The 20,467-nt window shown below is 38.1% G+C and overlaps 1 protein-coding gene across 7 annotated transcripts in view; it reads left to right on the top strand.

Annotated features, from left to right (window-relative positions):
- Positions 1 to 20,467, top strand: part of RALYL (RALY RNA binding protein like) — a 651,644-nt gene that overhangs the window by 501,650 nt on the left and 129,527 nt on the right. For all 7 annotated transcript variants that reach the window (XM_084796699.1, XM_084796698.1, XM_084796700.1 and 4 more), the window contains one exon: positions 1,908 to 1,983. In XM_084796699.1, coding sequence (XP_084652825.1) covers positions 1,908 to 1,983 — 76 coding nt within the window. The remainder of the gene's footprint in view (positions 1 to 1,907; positions 1,984 to 20,467) is intronic.

Here is a 20,467-nt window from a genome sequence, read left to right as displayed (position 1 = left end):
AAGCTCTTGATATCATCTGTCTAGGAAATATGAACTCAATACTCATATTGTTTTTAACTTAGATATACCGTTAGACCTACTGCTACTGATGAAAATGAGGAATTTTTATTTGTTCATTTATCACATTTCCAATTAGTAGAGTTACTAATTGTTTTTGGTTTTGACAAATTTATTTTTGGTGTTTTGACTCATTTGCCCTGTGATGAAGAGACATCATGTATTCTAAACACAAATCCTTTGTCACAGGCTCTTAGTTTTTTTATGCTGTCTTTATGTGAGTTTTGATAAGAAAAATGCCAATTTAATGTAATAGAATTCCTAAGTATTATATTTTAAGGCCATACATTTATGAATATTGTATTTTTAATGTCTGGTATAAGATCATCACTCCATATTTTAAGCTCTTAAATGCATTCTCATATCTGTGCCATTTAAATTTTAAATATTTTATTTTTTATATTTAAATATTATCTTTATTATAGTGGAAAGTAGGGGTTCAACTTTATAATCAGCCCTTCAAATACCTAACTATTATAACCCTATTCATTAAAAAGTTTATCATGGTGACAAATTATAGTAAACATTGGAGGCTGATTCAGGGGTACCATGACATTGAGGACATCCTGAACTACAGAAAACTTTCTCTAAAGCTCAGCTTTATAATTTCTTAAAAGTTTAACACTTCCAATTGGAGAGATGGCTCAGTGATTAAGAGTACCAGAGGTCTTCCAGAGGCCATGAGTTTAATTCCCTTGAACCACATGACAGCTAACAACCATCTATACTGTGATCTGATGCCTTCTTCTGGCTAAAGCCCTTATATACATTAAATAAATAAGTAAATCTTAAAAAGCGTTTAACATTTTTTTGTAGAGTATTTTTTTCTGTTTGAATTTCTTTTTGAAATTTTAATTTATTATAATTTATTCAGATTATGACCCAATTGTTATCCCCTCACTTGTATCTTCCTAGTCCCACTGTCCCTCCCTCTTCTGCCCTATTCCCCTGTCCTAGACCTCTGACAGAGGTGACCTCTTCCCCCACAATATGACCACAGCCTATCAGGGCTCATCTGGACAGCCTGCTTCCTCTTCCTCCGTGTGCTTCCACCAAAGGGAAGTGATCAAAGAGGGGATACCAGACTTTATTTCAGAGGTGGTCCCCACTCACCCTACAACCGTGGAGAATGAGCTGTCCATTGGTAGAGCTGAACAGGGCGTCTGAGTTTGCTGCATGCACTGTCTTTTGTTGTTGTAACAGTTTGTGCTGGCAAATTTTAGTTTCTTTTTAGTTTCTGGTAATAAAATCCAGATGAGCAACAATCTAAACTTTTTATGCATGTGTGACCATTCCCACAAAGTGTCTCATGGACGAGAGTTTCCATACATTTTAGAGTAAATAGCATACAGGATGTGTGTAAGAAGGAACAGAGGCATTTCTAAGCCTATAAGTCATCTGCCACACAAACATGAACACCTGGGTTCGAAACCACAGGATCACATCAAAGGACTGGGAAGTAGGTTTGTTCCCAGAATTCTAGTACTAATGTGAAGGTAGAGACAGATCCATGATGCTCAGCGAAGCCAGAAAGCCTTCACTAACTGATGGGCTTTCTGTTTAGTCAGAGACCCTGTCTCAAAAAACAAAGGTGAGATCAAGGGAAAGCACCAGTTCTTGGCCCAGGGTTTCCATATATGTGCCCACTTGGCCTCCTGCCTATGTGCTCGCGTGGAAGTTCATGAACACATGCAAGCGCCATAGATAAAACATCACATAGAGACACACAATATAAGTTAATAAATAAAATTGCAAACGGATTTACAAAAGTAAATAAAAAACTCTAAGATATAATACTTGCAAAATGTTTATCAATAGCTGCATTAAACCATGCTATTTTATATTTTCAGATATTAACATGGCAGGAGAACCCAAACCATACAGACCAAAGCCTGGAAACAAGAGGCCCCTGTCTGCACTTTACAGGTAAGTAAGAAATACCATCCCATTACATGTATAAAAGTTTTGCCACTTTATAAGACAATAATGATATGCAAACAATTAAGTAATTTAAAACAACACTCTTTGCTCAAGAGTGGGGAGATAACAATTGAGCTATAATCTAAATAAATTATAATAAATTAATCTTTAAAAAAGAAATCCAAACAGAAAAAATACTCTACCAAAAAAATGTTAAACATTTTTAAAGATTTACTTTTTTATTTAATGTATATGAGTGCTTTAGCTGCATGTGTACCTGATTGCCAGAAGAAGGCATCAGATTGTCAGAAGAGGGTGCATCTGGTGTTTGACCCTGCATGAGTGTCTGTGTGAGGGAGTCTGCTCCAGTGAAACTTGAGTTACAGTTGTGAGTTGCCACGTGGGTGCTGGGAATTGAACCCCATGTCCTGGAAGAGCAGCCGATGCTCTTAACCACTGAGCCATCTCTCCGGCCCCCTCACATATTCTGATATACCTGCCAGTTGTGTTCTGTGGCTATAACAAAATGTTTGCGAGAGACAACTTATAAGAAGACATACTTCATCTCAGCCCATGGTGTGAACGTTTCCGTACACAGTTAGCTGGCTGGATTGCTCTTGGGTTCATCGTGAGACAGTTTGCTTTTGAGAAAGGGCAGGGAAGAACACAACTGTCTTCTCCGTGGAATGCAGGAACTAGGTGACAACAAAGGAATCAAAGTACGGCTCGGCTTCCAGAAGCATACTTTGAGTGGTTTACTTCCTCCAACTGGACCTGCATTCTATTAGCCCACTCAGTATGAACGCAGTACATTTATTCAGTCGGCATCCTCATAACCCCATCCCATCGACAACAGTGCCATCAGCTAGGAACAAAGGGCTCAACACGTAAGCTTTTGAAAGAGTCATTCATATTCCAGCCTCGGCAGTGAACATTCCACGAAGCTAGACCGATTGCTCAGTGGTAAGGAACGCTTGCAGCTTTTCCCGAGAAGATGAGTCGTGCTGCCAGGACCACGAATTATCTGCACTGCGGACCACCTCCTAAGTGTACTGCGCTGTCTGCATGCTACTTGGTGTGCTTTTATTTCAGTACTCTGTGATAGACCAAGAACTTGAAGGGGCATTTCATAGTGGTTTGTGTCAGGTCAGGCTATCAGTGAGCACGATACCCAGCAGTCAAGCCCATATCAGCAGACATCGCGCTCCAGTTTTCCTCCAAGTATAAGTTGATCGAGCCTGTTTTGTGAAACCGTCTGAGATCATCTCACGTCTTTTTCTCTCTCAGAAAGACAAACGTAGTTCTCTTGTCTAAACAATCCAATCCCTTTAGTGTCTGTCTCACTTAAGGATTTTATTACTGTGGAGAGACAGCATGACCACAGACAACTCTTAAACAGGAAAACATTTCATTGGAGCTGACTTACAGGTTAGATGTCCATTTTCCTCATGTGGGAAGCAGTGGAGGGGGGCAGGAGAGAGGGGAGGAAGGGGGTGGGGGGGCAGCAGATAGACACGGTGCTGGAAAAGGAGGCGAGAGTACTACATCGGAAACAGCAGGCATCAGGAAGAGAGTGAAACACTGGGCCTGGCTGCGCATTTGAAACTCCAGAGCCCACGCCCAGTGACACTTTCTCCAACACTGCCACACCTAGTTCAGCAAGGGCACTTCTCCTATCCTTTCAAATAGTGGCACTCCCAATGAGCCCATGGGGACCATATTTATTCAAACCACCACAGTTGTACTAAGGTTAGTGGTTATAATTTTTCATCCTGTTTTTCTCTCCTATTTCTGTATCAGTTCATCAGTATCTACACTTATTTTCAAAGTATATTCTATTTAGACCTTGATTGCTCTGTATGTATTCTTATTAACAAATGTAAAATGTGCTTGGTCTAGGAAAGAAGACAAGTGTGACGTGATAAAACTTTCAAGGGTTTTGGTTGGTTGGTTGGTTGGTTGGTTGGTTGTTGCTGTTTTTGTTTTGTTTTAACAACCACTTTTTAAGCCTGCTCTGCAGTTAAGCCATATGACCCACTTCGTGTACTTTTACACTTTTCTTTTTTAACTTTAAGTGCTGACTTTGCATCTGTCTCTGTAAAATTCACTTTAGTTAGATTTAGCAAGTAGTTCCGGGCTATTGAGATCTCTATCATCCAATTTATTGGTACTCTCCCAGATATGTTTCATCACTCAGTGAGTATCCACAGCGAAAGAGCTAAAAGAAGTGTTGAGCAAGGCTTCCTCTTTCATGGATATCATTTCCTTAGGAGGGAACTAAGCAATGTGCTGTCAGATAGACTGTGTTCTGATAAGGAGCGGTATAAAGGAGTGCTCACCAGAAGGTCCCGTGCTGTCCTCCTGACTGCTGTGTTCTGATGAGGAGCAGTATAAAGGAGTGCTCACCAGAAGGTCCAGTGCTGTCCTCCTGACTGCGCTCTCTAAACAAAGAGCAGACACACAGTCTCGTTTCCCAAACTAGAAGATAAAGGTTATAAACAGATTTCAAGGAAAGTCCTATGTACACTGAAGATCCTAAGTTTATCCAAGGCATAGCCACTGTGGAAAAAAAAAGTAATGTATTTTCTTCTTATTTTGGATGCTTCAGTGTACTCAATCTGAAAATAAGTAAATAAAGATATCCAATCTAAGTAAAATATTTTATACGAAACAATAAGCAACAAAAATAAATACTGATAATTGGCCCTTAAGTAATTTTCATTGACAGGAAAAGACAAGGATATAATCATTAACCAAATAAATGGCAGTGTTTTCACCTTGTTTGAGGCAAAACTAAGCAATACAAACTATTTTCTGCTCAGTTTCATTTTAATTGTGTGCATATGTATCTGTTGCTAATGAAGAATCTTGAAAGTCATGTACTCGATTATTAACAAAACAAACTGGCGTGCTTTTTTCTTCTTTCTTCTCTCATCACAGAACTACTAGTATCTGTAGGATGGTATTACTTTTCATATTTTCTGTGTTCTTAGATTGTTTTGATTTCCTTATGGAGCTGAAAGCTCATGACAAGACACTATTGTCTTTTTGCTATTTTTCTACTACCAAGTTATATTGAGTTATAAACTAAAAAAGATTTAGAAACAAGTTTTGTTTAAATATGCTGTACTATATATAAATTACAATCAGTGGGAAAAATGTTCATTTGTCCTAGCTTTATCAGTTTAAGAAAATAAAGTTGAGGTAAATGGAAATTGACAAACAGTAACAAAGAGAGCAAAAAAGATGTACAGCCAAAAAAGCCCCACCTTCCTTTACATATTTTCTCATTCTTACACAGGTTTAACAGTATTTTACTTTTATAGGGAAAATGTTTCCACAGCCATTATTCATATATTCAGCACACAATTCCTGCAGGCTGAGATTATGCACCTTGCTGTATAAAGAAGAAATCTACGTTTTGAAAAGAACAGTATATTTTTTTCAATGCAAGGTAGCAAGGCTAGTAACTGAAGTCTGGTCATCAGCTTCTAAGTCCAGTGACTTGGTCACTAGAACACGGCATCTAACATTCACTCACCTTCTAGCACATTATCAAAAGCAGATTGTACAAAACCTGGCTTTCAAGTCACCTGCACCAATAACCAGCCATGTCTCTGCCTGTGAATACCATGCCAGCAGCTGACAGAGCAAGGATGGCATACTAGATACATCACAATATTTGGCATCTACTTGTGCAATAGTAAGATCTTAGCTGCAAGTTATCCAGCACACTGCTTCCAATCTTTCCTTCTTTCCTTCCTTCCTTTTTTCTTGTTTTCTTCTATACTGACATTGCAGTCAGGGACCTTCACATGTCGTACCACTTAGCTACACAGCTTTCTCTATTTTATTTTATTTTATTTTATTTCATTTTATTTTATTTTATTTTATTTTACTTTGAGACCACAGTAGATAAGTTGCCCGAGCCAGCCTTGAGCTCACACCACAACACATGTCAGGCCTTGAATTTGTGATTCTCCTTCCTCAGTGTTCTAGCAACCTAGAATAACACACACTCATATCAGGAGACCAAGCTGTAATTTTCTTGAGCATAAAAGATTCTGTAGGTGAGATGGAATAATTTGCTTCATTCAGAAGAGGCCATGTCAGCTTGGGATGGCCCAATCTATGTTTTCCAGTGTTTGGAGCTTTGCGTCTACTTCTTTAACCTCCCTGAAATAGCATAGGTCAGCTTGTTCAACCAGCTGCTAATGCACATACTTTAAAATATCCATAGAACACTTCTTTATTATGATTACAGGGCTTTAAATTATTGCATCTCTATAACTATGCCCTGAAAGAGAGATAAACATATTTTTTTGTTTAGGTCACAAGTGCAGAGTGAGAAAGAGGCTTGTGAGAGAGCAGGTGATGTTTATCCCCTTAGAAGTCGAACCACCATGTGCGGGAAATTGGTTATTAAGCACCTGAAAAACATCTGTGAGCAAATTCTGAGAGGAGGTATAAATGTGAGCCAAAAACAAGAGGTGGGGCCTTTGGAGACTGAGGATAGTTTTGGCTGTTCATCCCTCCACTTCGAGATGCTCCTAGAGAGAACCGCTGGAGGCTCCAGGCTCCAGCTGATGTTCCGGGTTCTGGTTGCTCCAGGTTTCAGCAGAAAAAAAATCCTGCTGATTATGCCAGGAGAATCGTTCCTTGGAACACATATCCTTACAGTTTCATTTTTGTATTCTTTAATTTCCTTTTCCTATTGTTTAGGTTAGTTGGGTTATAAGTTAGGTACTCTCAGTTAATAAGTTCATAATAAAATATATGTGTTAAGAAAATTGAGCCTACATTGCTCCTTTGGGGCCGTGGCTAATCCACGGTAGCATCTTCTTCACCGCCCATCCCCACTGCCTATTTTGTCATTCACTGTCTTCAGCCACACTCTTCTCTTCCCACTAATGGCCCACTGACACAGAGTGATGTTTTATATCTCATTTTCAGAGAGGTATTCAATTCGGTCATGCAACTTTCATTAGCACCTACTGTATGCTTAAGTTACATGGTAAAAAAAAATAGTAGATCAAAAAATAATGAGACTTAAAATAACCTTACTGTATGATGCACAAGTTATGTACAGACACAGATGAGGACAAACCTAGGTCCCTGCATGCCCTCTGGAAGAAGATAAGTGAAAGCATTCTGCCTCATTTCTGAGTGGAAGGAAGTGAAACCTCTAGAAATCAGAAGGAAAAGAGGCTGCTTGAGCTGGCTTCTAAACAAGTAAGGCCTTCATATAAAAGTGAAGGCACAATGAGCAAAGAAAACATTCAAGGGCAGAAGCACGGAGGAGAAAAAGGAGAATTCCACAGTGAGAGCTCGTATGGTTAACCTGGAAGGGACCAAGGACATTATGTTGGTAGACGATGTAAATACCTCTATACATGATATTAATATTAGGCTTTTATTCTGTGGACAACAAGGGATACTTTGAATATTTAACTTGTTGGAAATGAGGTGTTAGGGAGGGAGAAATGCCCAGAATTTCTAGCTTAAGCAAACAGGGAGTGATCACAGAAGTGAGAAACAGGAATGACATGATAAGCATTGAAAGCTCAGATGTAAAAAGTCTGTACAAAGGAGAAAAATTAAATGATTCTCCACGAACATGAACCCATAGAGACAGGCAATTTATTAAAATAGCCCTTGAAATAAAAAATGTCTCCCATTAGAGCCCAGTTGTAAATGAAATATAATTAATCATTTCTGAATATTTCATAAATATTGGACCTAGTCCTAATCATGAATAGCTCATCCATTCTGCAGGGAAAATACTGTAACTTTTAATAAATTGCTCCTTCAAATCTTCTGTGCACACTGCAAACTATCTATGGTGCTCTGAAATGATTATACTCCCCTAAGAAGTAAGTTTTCTAACATGCTAAGTTACAATTAATGCTAAATAATCAGTAAATGACAATTATTATTTGACTGTTTTGCTTCTGCTTGTAAAGCAGACAGGCCTTTCCTCTCTGGCTTTTATAAAAACAACAAATATACCAAAGGACAAAGGGATATTCATTGGAGATAAACAAATACAGGCTTTTTAGTTAAGTAGTGGCAGCTTCTGAGAGAGAGAACACAGCTAGAAAGATGGATGACACATAAAGATTCATTTCATTAATTTCACAGAGAATATTAAGTGCCATTTTTGAAATATTGTGAGCATCACACATATCCTTTTGTACCCAAGGAGACCTGACTATTCAAGACCCCAGGAAAAAAATCCTGACTTTTAAAATTGGAAAATGATAGTCTTTGGGTACCAGAATCATCTTTTCTGGGCTATCCTCAATGTTACTGGAAGTCATAGATGAGGCGAAGGTTATTTTGTTGGTCAAAATCAGAGCCTGTCTAAGCAAAGTGACTATAGTAAAGTATCTGTGGTGATTTATTTTTCATTCCATCAACATGAATTCTGTAATATTTCATAATGGTTCTGGAACATTGCAAGGAAAAGAAACTCCCAGCCATCAGAGAGTGCCTTCCAGGATCTTGACAATAGAAATTAAAGTTATGGGGCTTAAGTTCTCATTCATTGCTGAAAATGAAACCAGTTTGCAAAAGATGTGTCCTGGACATCTCTAGCCTGTTGGCTTCCTCTGCCCACTGACCACCATGTAGCTTTTGATTGTTGTATTTGCTTTCTGACTTCTCTGAGAGTGTCAAGAAAAACACCCTCACTTGCCAAAGTCTATTCACTCTGTGGGCCCTCCAGCTCCAGCAAAGACATCTTTCTTTCTCCTCTTTTTAGTTATGTAGAGCCACTCGCAAGGCTACTTTCCAGGTGTAATGTGAGTATGTAAGGGAAGTGCTTTTCCCTATCCCTGCATGTGTGCATTCTATCCTAATTTAGACAGGACCTCAGCATTGGCAGGCATACCTGGTTTATTTCACTCACACACACACATATGCACACATATATATACACACATACATACATACATGTGTGCTGGGTCTGTGCATAAATTTCATATGTACTCCTATACCTAAAAATTACTGAGATATAGTTGCTAAAACTGTTAAGAGAAAGTACCAAAAAAGTGTTTACATTTAAAATTTAATAAATCTGTGTACTTCAGGATAAAGTCTCTCACACTAAGGTTCTTTAGAACTTTTAGGACATTCCTTTAGGGATGTTGCCATGCTTTTCTAGCGGAACAGATTCCAAGCACGCAGTTCATTGATAGCTTAGAGCTATGCCAATATTTGATGTGAGTAGTCTTGGTTCAGTGTTGGACAGCAGCTCCTTAGCAAACACAGTATGGCCAGCTCTGTGAACTTCACCTCTCATTCCTCAGCTTCTTTGGCTTCATGAGGGAAGAAAATAATAGTTTCCTTAAAAGAGGATGTGCTTTTGAGCTTGGAATTTTTATGCAATTATACAATGTTAACTATGCTCATTTTTATGATTATTGAAAGAAATCATCTATTTTACATATTATACTATATTTGCTTTAAAAATGAATGGAAATGATTTAAAAAATTAGAGCAGCTTTTAATTACACATTAAAAGTGTCTAATGTGCATTCAAAACATTAGAAATCAGATTTATTTTACCAAAAGGCAATGCCACTGCAACAGAAATTGTAATCATCAGCATAAACTTGTGAACTCTAAGGAAACTAAAGGAAACCAACTGAGGAAAAGGGACATTGGTGAGGGCACAGAACAGTGAACAGGAGCATTGGGCATAATGCTTGTGAAGGATGCTCATGAAAAACGCTCATGCGAAGCTGGGGATGGAGACCTCCAATGGGGAAGATCAGAGGCAGAAAGGGACAAACAAGATTATTTTAGGTGAACAGTTGGATGTGTTAATGTTGATAAACTCACAATCAATTAAATCAGTTAATGTATCCTATAACTTCTCAAAGCAAAGGTTTTTTTATTGACCTGTACTCTATTACATCTTGTAGGTATTGTGTTATTTTAAAAATTGTTTCTTTTATCTTGTAAGATTGTACTGTAATTATATCACTTCCTCTTCCCCTTCCTCATTCAAACCCTCCCATACAAACCCCCTTGCCTTTTTTCCAATATACACCACCTCTTTCTTTATTAACTATTGTTACACACACACAGAGACACACACACCAACACACACTCCTAAATACATAAGTTCAACAAGCTCAGTGTATAGAATGTTACATGCGTGCATGCTTTCAGAGCTGCCACTTGGTTATCTAAAGCAAAAGGTTGTTAATGCTTTTGCTTATGGTACATTTCTCATAATTTAATGCTAAGCAAGTGTAAGTTACGGACCTTTTCATTGAAAGTGCTCAAAGAAATGCTGACACAATACCAATAAAAATAGTCCTGCTGCAGGCAATTCTCTGCTAAGTTAAGGAATGGCCTCTTTGCCATTTTCTGGTTACTGTACAAATACTTAGCATTGCCTTCCTTGCCGTGGATAAGGACATGATACTGATAGAGGGTTGCTGCATGCAGTTCCTTAGCACAGAGGATCTGTGTAAGACCTTTGCCATTCATATTATTAAAAATCCCAGCATCTGTTTGTGCAGTTTGAGGCCAATTTTTTAAGAATATGGAAGTAACAGCTCAGGAATTAAAGGGGAGGTAGGATCAGGACAAACAATTATATGAAGAAAATGCACACAATTACAAAGGTTTACAGGCCTCTCTCCAGAGTCCAGCCTGACTTGGAACTAAGAAAAGAAGCCCATTACTCAATCCATCACAAAAATTAAAACAATGCGAAAGATCAAGCCAGTATATCTTCTTTGAAACTGACCAGTCCTATAGAAATGTTTGCCAATAAAAATTATCTAGATGAACCCCAGAACACAGAATTTAAAAGATAAAGGATAACGTGGGAGTATCAAATTTTACAAGATTCCTGGCAGGCAATTTTTAAAAAGGAGGGATAATAATTTGTCTAATTGTGTAGTAAAGGAAAGTACTCGAATATTTGAGAATTTACTTTTCTTTATTCTCTTTTCTGGCAGAAATGTATTGCATAGAGTTTTACCTAGTGTCATCATCTATAAATATAACAAATATCATCTAATATAACAGGAATTTACATGTATACACACACATGAGAGAGAGAGAGAGAGAGAGAGAGAGAGAGAGAGAGAGAGAGAGAGAAACAGTTAATGTTGATAGTATTTTTCTCATGAAGTGTCACAGCTAAGGAAACTATCACAAAGAAGCCAGCAAAGATTCCTTTATAACTCACTTAAGGCAATTTTTCCATCCTGTGACATCCTCTGGCAAATTTACCACCTAATAGAATTCTCTCAATGGAGTTCCAGATGGTTGAAAATTCTGGGTCTCCTGAGCTGAAATTGCCCACCAGTTTGAATCCTTACAGAAGACATAAAAATTGGGGATAACCACTTGATGGCTTATTCATCTAGTCTTCAAATTTATAGAACACACAAGCATGCTTGAGTATCTACACGTTTCACACAGCGGCCGATGAAACTGTACTTCATTCTTCTTCAAAGTGAAAACTTGGATGAACACGTTGTTATCACGATGTAGAGGAGGATGGAATTTGTATCGCACTCTCTTGGTCTGCAGGTGAGAAATAAGATAGAAGTTTCACTTTACAGCCTGAAGATTGTTTTAACTAGTTGTTTTCTTTCATACATGAAAATACATGGTCTTTTTTCTTTGAACCAAATCATTTAATCAAAAAAGACTCCTATATAGCCTTTAACACTGTGTGCTCCTGGCACTGAGATGTTAGATTTCTCCTTAGATTAAGGATACTGAGGTTCCAGTGCAGGCAGGACACTGCATGTCTACACCAGAGCTAGTTATGGGGATGTGCATCTCATCTTTTCCATGGATCGGAGGAAGATGCTTTGTATTTTTTATCTTTCAATAAACAATGTTACTCATTGCTCATAGGTTGAAATTTCTTTATTGGCTGTGTTCATCTCATTTGCTCTCTTCACCTTTTTTTGTTGTTCTTTTTACTGCATTTTAATCTGGTGTCTTGTTTTCTTGTTATAGAAGAGACTTGGTAAAATATTTTGGTCCTTGTGGTTGCTATATGAGATACAAGTCAGTTACCTTTTACTTTGAAAGGCCACCTCATAGTCACTTTTTACTTGGAAGCTTCATCCCACCCCTCTTTTGCTTACCTTTATGTCAAATTATCACCATGTCTGGTGATCCATTTATTCTAGAGTCATTACGTTTCCATAGGACCATGAGGGAGTGATTGTGAAAGAAATGGAAGTGAGCTTAAATTCTCCAGTATAACAAACTGAGAGTGAACAGTAAACACTGCAATGTGAGGGGTTTGCCATTTCACTCTGCTGTTAACAAAGATATTAAATCAAAATGTTTCTCCATCCCAGGAATTGTGTTCACAAATGTGGTAGAAAACGAAAAGGCTTGAAACCATGATGCACCTCATATCACAAACAATTTGCAAAATACGTGTTCACAACCAATCAACTAACACTTATGCAAATATATGTGAGATAGTCACTAAAATGGAAATAATAGGACACAGCACCATTCATGCTCATATTCCTGGGTAATGGAGTCCTAATTCACTTCCAGAGGAAGAAAAATGTCCTTCTTATGTCTTAGGGACAGGAGATAGTTTGACTATTCAAGACATGGTGCCCCCTGAACTTAGACTCCTACAAACAGTCTGTATTAGTTAGCCTTTCATTTCTGTGACTAAATACTTGACAAAATGATTTTAACATGAAAGATTTACTTTCACTCAGAACTCAGAGGATTCAGTCCTTGATCCACTGTTTCCATGGTTGTGCCTCTTGTGGAAGGAAAATGTTGACCTTGTGGTAAGCAAGAGAACAGAAAAAAAGGCCAGGCACTAGAAATATGACTCAAGTCCACATTCAAGTGACCTAATACCCACTGTATCCCATAACTATCGTGTCATCAAATTATGAATCTATAGTAGGTTAACACCTTAATGAAGTCGAAGCTATCATGATAAATCACTTCCCAAAACCCCTTTCTCTGACCATTGGCAACCAAGAGTCAATACATAAGACATTTGGGAGACTATGCATATCATAGTCATAACATTACAGCTCCCATTAGAGGGTTAGGCTGACCTCTTATGTCAAAAGTATTTAGCTCATCTTCAGAACACTCAGTTTCTCAAAACACTAACATTTCTCCAGTACTAGTTGAAATTCTTCTGTGAGATTCATGACAGAATCCTAGTTATGAGGTTTGTGTGTGTGTGTGTGTGTGTGTGTGTGTGTGTGTGTGTGTGTGAGAGAGAGAGAGAGAGAGAGAGAGAGAGAGAGAGAGAGAGAGAGAGAGAGAATGTGAGAGAGAGTGTGTGTGTGTGAGAGTGTGTGTGTGTGTGTTGTGTGAAGAGCTAGGTTACATAGTACTACATGGTGGTTTACCTTAATCCCACCACTTGGGAAGATAAACACAAAGATTGTCACAAGTTCAAGGCCAATCAGGGATACATAGTGACATCTAAGTCAATGTAGGCTACAGAGAGATTCACTTCTACATGAAAATAATTATATAATCATTTCTAGTTCAATCCATTTGCCCACAAATTTCGGGAATTCCTTGTTTTTAATAGCTGAGGAGTATTCCATAGTGTAAATGTACCACAGTTTCTTTATCCATTCTTTTACTGATGGACACTTAGGCTGTTTCCATATTCTGGCTGTTATGAATAAGGCTGCTATGAACATGGTTGAGCAAATATTCTTATTGTGTGCTGGAGCATCTTCTGGGTATATTCCAAGGAGTGGAATAGCTGGGTCTTGAGGAAGCCTTATTCCCAGTTTTCTGAGATAGCACCAGATAAATTTCCACAGTGGCTGTACTAGTTTGCATTCCCACCAGCAATGAAGGAGTGTTCCTCCCTCTCCACATCCTCGCCAGCATGTGGTGTCGCTTGAATTTTTGATGTTAGCCATTCTGATGGGTGTAAGATGGAATCTCAGGGTTGTTTTAATTTGCATTTCCCTGATGACTAAGGAAGTTGAGCATTTCTTTAAGTGTTTCTCAGCCATGGATTCATCTAGAAATGGTCATACTGAGTGAGTTAACTCAGAAGCAGAAAGAGTCAAATGGTATATACTCACTTATATCTAGACACTAGCCCAAGAGGCATGTCCCATGAAAGTCTTCACTTACTAGGAAAGTGGGACAGAGGGGAGGACATCCTACTGGGACTCTAGGTGAGAGAAGTATTGGAGAATGGGGAAATAGAAGAACCCAGAGGGTCCTAGAAACCTACAAGAAGAACATTATGATTGGCAGATCTGGGCCCAGGGGTCCTGCTCAAACTATGGCACCAGACAAGGATAATACATGCAGTAAATTTCGAACCCCTACCCAGATCTAGCCAATGGACAGGACATTCTTCACAGTTGAGTGGAGAGTGGGGTCTGACTTTCACATGAACTCTGGTGCCCCATTATTTGACCATGTCCCCTGGATGGGGAGGCCTGGTGGCACTCAAAGGAAGGATAGCAAGCTACCAAGAGGAGACTTGATACCCTATGAGCATATACAGGGTGAGGAGGTCCCCCTCAGTCACAGTCATAGGAGAGAGTAGTAAAGGGAAAATGGGAGGGAGGGAGGAATGGGAGGATACAAGGGATGAAATAACAATTTAAATGTAATGTGAATAAATTAATAAAATATATTTTAAAATAAAATAAATATATGGACAAATAGAAAGAAAGAAATCCTGGTTCACTCTTCTCAAAAACAAAGTCATTTAGAAGGGTTTATCTCTTTATATGCCTGGACATAGGATAGGTGGGATCTAGCCAGTTTCTGAGATGTAGTCATAGCACATTTCCTTCCATGTGCAATGTACTTGGATTCTTTGTGATGGTGCTTATCTCATTAGAAACCACACATTCACTGGCTACAACATTATTCACACTTATTTTCTAACAAGTTTTCAGATCTCTGTACCGTGCTCGCTCGTCACTCAGTTATCACAGTAATTCTGGCTAAACGCACTCAGTAACACCACATCCTGAGTGTTGAAAGTCTCTCCATCAAATCAAATAGCTTGTTACTTTTAAATTAGTTCTTGAAAAAGTCTTGAAGCGTGAGCAGAATGTAAACAGATTCTTGGCAAAAACATGAATATCCTGTAATCTTATTCCCAATATAATTCTCACCTGAAATTTCTGGCACAATTTTTACACTCTTTACATTCCTGTCAGCATTCTTTTTCTTTTCATGATCTCTCCATACATCATTGTTTCCAGGGTTTCTCCAGCCTACATCTCTAAACTTTTCCAAACTCTTCCCACAGCATCCAAAATTGTTCTGTCCTTGACGGTCAGGCAGTCAGGCGCTCAGGCGCTCAGGCACTCAGGTGCTCAGGCTACAGTCTTTTTGGTGTATATTTGTATTCAGTTAGGGTTGTATCATTGTGAATACACAAATGACACAATTTTTTTCTGGAAATGAAAAATAATTTTTACATATACATTTAAATTATTACACACACACACACACACACACACACACACACACACACATATATATATATAATAAGCGAGATACAACAAGAAGATCCACTAAACAGTCAGGGCTGGCAAGATGGCTCAGCCATTAAAGGCTAGGCTCACAACCTAAATGACACAATTTAAAAGAAGAAAAGCTCCAGCAAAGATTGGGCAGACGTTTCAAAAGTTTTAGATCATGAAAGTTGTTTTCATCACCTCCCACTAGTGATATCCAATTAAAAACCCATCAGTGGATTATTTCATTGATGAAATCACACCTCTCTGTATGCATTCTTGTCTCCAAAACCACAGATCTAATTATTGTCGTTTTGGGATCCAGGCCCAAAATATGAATATGTATACCTCACTTTCCATATAAATTATAGCACATTACAGCATATACACATACACTGCAGGAGCCCAATCCTTCCTGATATTCCAGTTTACATATGAATATTCTGAATTCCATGAGACTCTTAAGAAACATACGAAATTAAGAAATTGAAATTCTAGTGTACACACACACACGGGAAAGTCCTTTCACTAAACATTTTCCTGGGTGTTAGTGTGTTTACTTAAGAAAAGAGAAGGAAGGTTGCATATCTGCAATAAGAAGAAGCCTCACACTTTAAGTCCTATTTGCCCCCATAAGCAGGAGAAAATCAAGTTCAGAGTAAAAGGTAAGACAAAACATCCTAGACACTGAATTGTGACCCAGATTTCCTGACTTGATTTCCAAAATTCCTTTCATATTTTTCTCCTTTAAAATCTAAGTGTTTTGGAGGTCTTTTGCAGTTTTAAGGCTGCACAGGTGAGTGTGGTGTGAGGGCAGGCTTCTGTAACACCTGTGGAAAGCTCTTATGAAACTCCCTCACCTTAGTTGGGACCATTTGCCGCCAGGATTGCTTTGTAAAATTGGCAACCAGGACTTTTCCTGAGAAACCACCATTGCATAACTATGTTCTTTCAGTTGTTTATCATATGTCAACAAGATAAATAAGAAGAAAAATGTGAATATGTAGAAGAGCATTCAAACCCATTTTACATATTATGAGTAGAAGAAATAGGCAGGTGAATAAATAAAATCTACTTAAAAGTGCACAAAAATATTGATGGATGACGGGATGGTGACAAATGATATGATGCTTCCTCCTCTCTCCTCAGTCCTCACCTTTTAATGTGGATGACTTTCACCCCAAAATTATTTTTATAAAATTAGATTATTTTATGTCATTTATACTTTGTCCTGGTCAATTAAACACTGAAATTTGTTCTTACAAACTACAAGGTAATATAAAGTGTTATATTGTAAAGTTTTTAAAGGCTAACTATACTAGTCTGTACCTAGAAAATTGAAGTTCATAATATCTTAGTTCAGATTGATTTAAAATATATTTATTAGGCATAGTCCAATTTTTTTTCTTGTGGAAGTTATCTGGCTCCTTTTAAAAGGCAGTTCTTCTGATTGACCATTATCTATAAGAAACAAACCCAAATATGCTTCCTTCCCTGTGCTTAGACAGAAGAAGATAAAGAGGCATCGTGGCCTTCCTGGATTATTAATTGCCCACTTTTGAAATCATTCCCATGGGAAATGAACTATTAAACTTTCAAAACATTCTTTCCAGTGGAATTACATGATTGTTAATCAATTTCACTGGCCTTTTTACATTTCGGAATATCCAGGCATCTTCCTTTTCTAAGTCGGTGACTGTTTTGTTGCTGTTTGCAATACAGGAGAATCATAGTCCATTAAACCTAAGACATTGAGGTGCCACAGAGTTTCTGCTTCAATATTTTCATAAACATTCCTTCTTCAGGCAGGAATAAGCACTTGTGACAGAATTACCAGCCATGAGAAGATGTCCTGGAACCTGCAGCCATGAGGCTAATCTCTTGCAACAACTCTGAAGTTACAAGTAATTCAACCCCCTTTATGTAATTTTTTCTGCCATTAAGAGAAGGACTCCGACCTACAGTTTTTTTAGTTTATCATCATTGTCAGTCATCTAAGACTGTTTTCCTGTTCAGGGCTAGAGGAACAGCCAGGCTTCACTGTGGAATTTATCCACATTTTCTTTCAAAGACTATACAACAGACCAAATACATATTCTAAGTAAGACACTGTGTACACTGAAAGGAGATAACAGTAGATATTGATATGACGTAAAAATATTAAATTGTTCCCAAGATATTGTTTTCAGATTTATTTATTATCACAAAATAATCTGATCTAGCTAAATGTGGACCAACAATGCATATGCTGATCATAATAACCACTCAAAAGATATTTAGAAAATGACATAGAAAATGACGTAAAATGATATAGACATTTGACTAGAGAAATGAAAAGAAACCATATGAAATTATGACTACACGTACAGTATTAGTTAAGTTTCTGATGCTGCCATAAAATATCATGGCCAAAAGCGTCTAAAAGAACAATTTATTTTGGATTACAGTGACAGGAAAGGCGCGCACCTGCAGCAGGAAGCTCTGAGATCTCATCTCAGTCCCACACAGAAAGTACAGAGTGTGCACTGTGGGCGAGACTACAAACTCCCAAAGCTGCCCCAGCCACAGCTTCCTCCAGCAAGGCTGCATTTCCTGAAGGTTTTATAACTCACCCAGACAACACACCAACTGGAGACCCAAATATTCACATACGTGAACCTGTAAGGGAATTTCCTGTTCGAACCATGACAATCTACCCCTGACTGACATAGGCTCATGCTCATATCACAATCAAATATGTGGTCAAAATGCAAAACCGCTGCAACCCTTAACAGGCTCAACAGTGCCCAGAAACCCCAAGTCAGAAGCCCTAAATCTCTTTTAAGATTCAAAGCCATCTCTTACCTTTAATCCTCTGTTTAAAAAAAAAAAAAGTTACATAACAACCACACACAGGAAACAGAGAGTGTAAGCAGGAAGTGGGGGAGGCTGTAAACCTTTAAAGACTGCCCAGTGATTATTTTCTTTCAGCAAAATTACACCTTCAAAATATTCTATAACTTCCCACTAAAGCCCCATGAACTGAAGACCAAGTGTTCAGATATATGATCCTATAAGGACCGTTTCTTATAGAGACCATCACATGTACTTAAAGGATGTGTGAAGAGCCAAAAAGCAAAATTATTAACTGTGATGGACTTTAGCTGGTGTTTTCTTCCAGTTTTATTACCTAACACTAAAATTTCCTTAGAGGTATTTTTGTAACTAAAGAAACACATTAAGGAGCAGATTGTTCCAGTTGCAAATGATACGCATTATGCACAAGCACTCAGGCGAAAAGCAGTGACGATTTGTTTTAATGCTCCATACAACCCCACATCCTCACAAGTCCCCACGGTTATGGGGAAAAGTTAATTTTCTAAAAGGGCAACTTCATTAACTTCAGTCTTACAGTTCAGTGCTGGCCAGCCACCCATGTGGAGATAAAGTCATTGTCAGAGCTAACTGCCTGAAGTGCTGTGTCAGTCACTTAGTAGTAGAATAGGACATGGGTCTCCCCTGTGAAAAAGAATGGAGGAGCAGGGTGTATGCAGAGATCAGATGAACTGATCTCATCCTCAAAAATGAAAAAGTCAAATTGGATTAGCCATCAAAGTGCTGCAATGAAGTGAGTAAGCAGCGATGCTTGCTGATGACCTCTGAGTTGGGGTTAGCAAGCAAAGAACAGGACAGTGTTTCTGCCTGACTCCAATTGACCCTCATTGTCCTAAACCTGTGATTCCCTCGGTTTTTCTGCTGCTGTGAGGGGAGGCAATGGATGTTATTTACAAGCAACAATTGCATCTGTCCAGGTTGAAGCCATAGTATGCAGAGCATAGCCATGAGTCCACTTGAACAAGGAGAACCTTGTTTAGGAGTCGGCAGATATAGCATCAGCATAAAGGCTTTTAAAATTAATTTATTTTTATTGAAATTAATTTTTTTCATACATTATATTCTGATGACATTCTCCTCCCTCTTCTAGTCCTGTGTTTTCTCTACTTACCAGCATTATGCCTACTACTTCTCTCTTTAGAAGAAATACGGGCAAATAAAAACATAAACTACAGTAAAGGAAAGCACATATACAAACAGAAAACAAAGAGCAACACACACACACACACACACACACACACACACACACACACACACACCTGGAAGCTTTTTAAGAATGAAGCATCAGCCAATTCCTGAATTTGTAAAGAATACAAATAAATTTCTATTTCTTCAAATAAATTACTACAAATTAAAAATAAGCAGGCGTGAGACAGAACTCTGTCTAAGATTGCTTTACACAGTGGTGTTGGCTCCCTGAGTTCTGTAACTAGGACAACTGACTAAACCAAGGGCAAAGATGTAACTAAGAGGATGACACAATTACAGAGAGATATGTAAAATTGTATTATTTCTGTTGGATTGTTGAAGATTGTCTTTTATCATCCTGTAATTATTATATTTCTTCATTAGAAAAACATCTCTTATTTAGGGGCTGAGTAAATGTACATATGACTAGCCTTTGAAAACACAAACTAAACTGCTGCAACAAAGTTAAACTAATTGCCATAAATTTATATATTAGAAATAAATTACAGCAGACATTCATTTAAATTATAAAAGAAGACATATGTATCTTTACATGCAATTCAAAAACAGATGACATAAGAAAATGAGGTGTGAGAATGAATTACAAGTAGGTAGGCAATTTGCTGGACAGTTGATCTTCTGACTGGAAAGCATCACTCCCAAGAAAAGAAGCCACTTGGCCTTTTGGGTACAGACAACCATCCTAAACAAAACTTCAGCTCTGAGATTTTGACTGAAAAAAAAAAAAAGATTGAGGCATTTGGGCAATTTAAGTAGCTGGTCTCCACGACAGAGCTTGACGTAACAGGCATTAGTACTTAGGAGTGATGCACAGCTCTAATTTTAGATACAGACCAAGTCAATGGAAAGATGACTGAGCAAGTAATTCCTTCAAATGAGTCATCACTGGAAACACTGGAGATGAAAAGACATCTGACCCC

This window comes from Acomys minous (genome assembly GCF_964271855.1).
Source record: "Acomys minous genome assembly, chromosome: 9".
Classification (NCBI taxonomy): domain Eukaryota; kingdom Metazoa; phylum Chordata; class Mammalia; order Rodentia; family Muridae; genus Acomys; species Acomys minous.
Note: the sequence above shows the minus strand (reverse complement) of the source record. Positions and strands in the feature narration are given on the sequence as shown.